Genomic DNA, 6,184 nt, shown 5'->3' with positions numbered 1-6,184 from the left:
ATATATATATATTAATACTAATATACATATATATATACTACACTACACACACACACAACTATATACTAACTATATATATATATATATATATATATATATATAACACACACACACACACATACATACATACAATATATATATATATATATATATATAGATATACAATATTAATAATATATCTGAATCTCTACAGTGCACAAGAATGATAGGTCAAGCAGCAAGGGACCTACCATGATACTCGCATAGCTGGGTGTGAGCGACACCTCAAAGCCCCCATAGCCGTACAGAATGGTGGGTGTACTACCATCCCGCGGCATGCCTTCTTTGCCTGAATGAGAATGAGTGTAGGTACGTACATAAACTAAACACGAGATGATAGTGTGCCAAGACGTAGACATACATAGATAAACAGAGAGTGCGTATTCATGGGCGTGGATTGTGAAGGGTTGTATATGCTTTGATATATAGTGTGTGTCTTGTATGGCCAATGGGCAGTGCGAGTGCATCCATGAATAGTACACACACACACACACATATATATATATACATATATTCATACATACATATATACAGACACACACACACACACACTAGTATGTATTGAGTGAGTATATGTATTGCTCGACTTTCTTGGCCTGAGTAGAGTATATATGACGCGGAACTCGAGTAGATAGAGAATGAGCTTTGTACTTCTGAGAATATAGTGGGCCTGTATGTATATGTGTACGTGTACGTGCATGTGTGTGAGCATGGATATTGTATACACCCTTTCTCGGTTGTTGACTATAAAGTATGTGCACACATAGCGTGTGAATACGGATTCAGAACGCACTCGAGTGTATGTGTGTGCATGTACACCTATGACCGTGTAATACATGCCTGACTAGCGTTCGTATACACCAAGCAAGCCCAGACCAATCTGCACCATAAGCCCACAAAACAGATAAACAACATAAGCAAACCCTAAAACCTTGAGCCTTAACCTACCAGAACAAATAGACCCAACACATACACATACCAACCACAAAGTACGGTACTTTCGTTCCATCAGCGCTCGTGGCGAACATCTGCTGCACACTCAGACCGTCGGCGTTGAACATCTGTGGCAGTTGTTTCATGAACTCCATGTTCTCGGGCTGGGATGGATAGGGTTTAGGGTTTTAGGGTATTATGGTTAGGGTTGAGGGAGACAGTGAGTGGGGGGAGGATTTTACAGTGCATGTTAAGGTGCACGTTGGTAGGTAGATGTATCTGTACTACTGTGTGTTACAGTAAAATGAGATGCGCTTCCATATGCAGCTGCGGGTAGAGGCACAACCCCTACCCGTGTGAAGGTGAACCTGCAAATAGCCAGCCTTCAGACCTGCATTGACATTGTATGTGTTCGTGACATATATGTATGTATGTACACAACGACACACACACATACACACAATTTATGAATATATATAATTTATCTATACATATTTGTGTATGTGAATATAACTATCATCTTTTATCGTGACATCCGCGTGCTCCTATACACATAGGAGCTTGCATAACCTAATATTACACAGTCTATGCAAATAAGTACACAGTCACAGTGGAGTATACATATACATATTCACACATCCATACGCTCCTGCCTATATGAACACATATCTATAGGGTTTTAGGGGTTGTACACATATGTACACATATCTATACGCGTATGCCTGTGAAGGCGACCACCGGGCAGTACCATCACGCTATATCTTTCTCCTCTAAGACTAACACATGTAACATCTCCTCTAAGACTAACACATGTAACAAACAATCAGCAGTTGTAGTTATCCGATGTACTCACCTTCTTCAGAGAATCACGTATCAGTACAGAAGCTGAACTATACATATATATATATATATATAGTGTCTACATCTATCTATATCATGAACATATAGTACCTACATCTATCTAAACATGTATATATAGTACCTACATCTATCTGATCCCACGCAGCATAGGCAACTCCTACCTTTGCGCAGTCAATGCCATGCCACACAATCCCTATAGAGTATATATATATAAACAGAACACATATGCATGCGTCTCAAGTGTACAGATATAAACATACACCTCGGCATGTGACTAAAACGCATAAATATAATATACATACACCTCTACATGAGACTGTAGTGTACCTATATCAACATACACGCTTTGTACGTTGGTGCTATGCATGCGTATCAAGTGTACAGATATAAACATATACCTCTACATGAGACTGTAGTGTACCTATATAAACATACATGCTTTGTACGTTGGTGCTATGCAGGTGTCTAAAGTGTTCAGATATAAACATACACTTCTGCATGTGACTAGAATGTATAAATATAATAAACATACACTCTCTACATGCTCGAGTCTATATCTATGACTTGTACCTCCACACACAATATGTCCTCCTATCTACCTTAGTGCAATCGGTACCATATTCGGCAATGTCTGCCTGATATAGCGTGGACGGAGCGGTGAAGCTGCTGGTAGTGAACCAGAAGGTGTCCACAGTATCTGAGTCTACGGGCCTGAGAGCGGTGAATTGGGTATGAAGTCAGTCTGGTTGGAGTTAAATAATAAGTGGTGATTTATATACATACGGTATATACATACGAGTGTTTATATTAAAATCATACGTATGTATGTATATACATACATACATACATGCGTATATACATACACACTAACTCACACTTACATATACGAATATACTTGTACACACACACACAATATATATATATGCATATGCATATATTGTACGAAGGTGTGTATTGTAATTTTAACCTAAACCCTAAAAACCCATCCTCGGTATATTAGTATTTAAAATATGTATACAAAGGTGTATTGTAGCTCAAGTGCACCCTTTGCTGCACCGTCTACACTCTCTGTATTTTTTTGGTATATGTATATATTACATACATATCAATACATACATACATACATACATATACATACATATACATACATACACACACACACACACACACACATATATATATATATAAATATATACATTTTATATGTACAAATTTTATAATTATATATATATATATAGACATATGCATAACATACATACACACACACACACATACATACATACACATACACTACTGTTCAGATACTTATATGTTAACCACACCTGCACGAGGACGACGCAATCTGGGCCTGGCTCTCCTCTCCAACGGACAACCACTTGCCTTGGTCCCATTGCCAGAAGGCGAGTTTAGTCTTGACGTCTTCCAGCATAGTGACAAGTAGGTAGTTCTTGGTGCCTCTCTTTCCCTCTAGCGACCGGTGGTCTGTGGGCGTGAACAGTGTAGTCACCAAACCCTCAGCGGCACAGTCCTCAGCGCCTGGAGAAGGGGCGAGGAAATACGGTAGACGGAATAGGATGGTGAGAAAATAAGGTAGATGGAATAGGATGGTGAGAAAATAATGTAGACGGAATAGGATGGTGAGGAAATAAGGGAGGTGTGAGAAAATAAGGTAGACGGAATAGGATGGTGAGATAATAAGGGAGGTGTGAGGAAATAAGGTAGACGGAATAGGATGGTGAGATAATAAGGGAGGGGAGCTTGCTATATGATGACACATAAGCGCTATCGATCTCTTAGATACACAGTGGTCACATGCACATGACACCGCGCGACGGAGACTAAGGACCTGAATGTGCGTAGGGTTTAGGGTTCTAGGGCAAGACGGGGACTAATGACCCAAATGTGAGGTGTGAGGGCACCTTGATCGACCAAAGATACTCAGAGCAGCCCACGTATACTAACACCTACAGTGTAGGGTGTAGGGTTTAGAGCTCTAGGGCCCCGCACCCCAGGCATTCTAGTGAGTACATATTGACAGCTACTGGAGTGACACTTGTTTTTGACAGCCCACTGTTGTATAGAGAGACATACCACCGTAGTCACGCCACCCCGCTTCCAAATATGGACAAAGAGTGAAGGCGGTCTAAGGCATGGAGGGTAAGGACCCAACCAGCGATGCGTGTATATAAAAACCCAGTATGTATATACGTACAAGATAAAAATCCTGTGACTATATATGTAAAATATAAAAACCCTGTATTCATATATGTACAAATACACTAAGAAAAAATGTGCGAAGCATCCATATGGGAAATATCTATATATATATAGAAACCGATACAATACATAAAATATATAGAGATAAATAGAATATAAATTTTTATATGTAGGTTTCCATATACAAAAACAAATAAAATATATAACATTATTTGTAGGATTCCATATACAGAAACAGATAGAATACATATCTTTATATGTAGGTATCCATATATAGAAATAGATAAAATCTTTATCAAGAGAGCGTCTCTGGGCACTTTTAGTACAAGTACACTACCTTTGTCTAGAAAGTTATCCAGATCGACCGCCAAAAGGGATCCCGCTGGGTGTCCCAGGTACTCTGAGCGGTGTTCTATTATTAGCTGTGACCCAAATAAGGAACAGTGGGCGTCCTCCGGAATGTCAACATCCCGCCAACCATCCAGCCCGTTCCCATCTCCAGCCGAAGTGAGTGTATATGCACCCTGGACGATATATGAGCAGATCAGAAGACATAGACGTAAGTATACATGTGTAAGAGTATATACAAATACATAGAAAAACAAAAACTATTTTCACACAGGTGTAAAATGGTATAGGCCGATGCCCCGGCGACTCTCTTCGCTCATATCGATGAGGACTTTAGGTGTCTAGGGTTCGTGGGGGTTTTCAGGGTATGTAAGTGTGTCGTACTAATCATATCCGTTGGGACAAGAAGGAATCGTGTTATAAAACTATACGTATATATACACGATGAGCATAGTTATAGTTACATACTCATAGTTATACATATGTATAGGAAATTTGGTGTATACAAAAATCAATTCAGCTGGAATAGCATACACTCATTATATATATATATATATTTATATATAATTATGCATACATAATATCCACACACACACACACACACACAGACGCACACACACACACACATATATATATATATTCAAACATATGAATCCACACTTATATATATAATATAATATAATATATATATATATATATACATATGACTATGCATATATTATATATATGACTATACATACATTATATATATGACTATATACACATATATATATACACTCCATAGGCGGTGCATCCATGCGTGCATAGTCTGGTGTACGTACGTTGGTGTATTCACCAATTAATTCACCTGAGACAGCATACACTCATATGTATTCTCACTCGTATATAGTAACGTGCATATATATGTATACGCATATTCATATACGTTAACACACACACACACACACACATTTATATATATATACACATACACATACATACATACATACATACATACATATATATATATAGTATCTCTACTTATGCCAACACATACGTTCTCCATAGACGGCGTGAGCGTCCTAATGGATTGCTTGGACGTGTAGAATGTCATAGAGCGGTGTCTCCATTCATACACTCGGCCGCCTCGACTGCGCTGATCACTCACAGCCCCACTCACCGCCACATCCGCCTTCTCACCCGTGTACGTCACCTGGGCTTCAGTTAAGGGAGTGCCTCGTCTCCACTCCATGACAGTTCGAGGGTACCCGCTGTCAGTCTGGCGGGGGTGAGTGTGGTGTGGGGTGGAAGGTGAGTGTGGTGTGGATGGTAGGTGTGGTACGTATGTTCGCAGGAATAAACCAAATGTTAACGGGAATATACCATATATTCAAAGAAATAAATTTTCACAGTGTTATACCATACATGCAAAGAAATAAACCTTGTATCCATAACAATACACCATACATTCATAGTACTATCCCGTACATCCACAGTAACAGACCATACATGCATAGCAACCATTTTACCTACCTGGCTATCCCCCCCCACATCCGTGCCTATTAATACCACATCGCGTCCTTTGTACTCTGCGCGGGTCTTTGCCTCAGGTGCGTAGAACGGCTCAAGCGACAGCAACGTATCATCAGCACTACACACACAGGGGAGATGATGGTATATAGTTACGTATGAGTGTCTGTTGGTCTAGGGGGTTTACTAGAAATATATATACATACACACACACACTTATGTAGATATATTTTTATATTTACACATACATATACACATATATATACGCATAATTTAC

The 6,184-nt window shown here is 39.3% G+C and overlaps 1 protein-coding gene across 1 annotated transcript in view; it reads right to left on the bottom strand.

Moving 5' to 3' along the window:
• The window catches only part of SARC_07602 (hypothetical protein), a gene marked incomplete at its 5' end in the record, with an annotated part of 9,224 nt that extends 3,193 nt beyond the window's left edge, over positions 1–6,031 (bottom strand). Inside the window, 7 exons of the mRNA XM_014298449.1 lie at positions 231–328; positions 1,019–1,136; positions 2,433–2,544; positions 3,156–3,369; positions 4,388–4,574; positions 5,435–5,656; positions 5,911–6,031. Coding sequence (XP_014153924.1) covers positions 231–328; positions 1,019–1,136; positions 2,433–2,544; positions 3,156–3,369; positions 4,388–4,574; positions 5,435–5,656; positions 5,911–6,031 — 1,072 coding nt within the window. The remainder of the gene's footprint in view (positions 1–230; positions 329–1,018; positions 1,137–2,432; positions 2,545–3,155; positions 3,370–4,387; positions 4,575–5,434; positions 5,657–5,910) is intronic.
• Positions 6,032–6,184: the final 153 nt, after the last annotated feature.

This window comes from Sphaeroforma arctica (genome assembly GCF_001186125.1).
Source record: "Sphaeroforma arctica JP610 unplaced genomic scaffold supercont1.612, whole genome shotgun sequence".
NCBI lineage: Eukaryota > Ichthyosporea > Ichthyophonida > Sphaeroforma > Sphaeroforma arctica.
The sequence above is the reverse complement of the archived record's forward strand: the minus strand, read 5'-3'. Positions and strand labels throughout refer to the sequence as shown.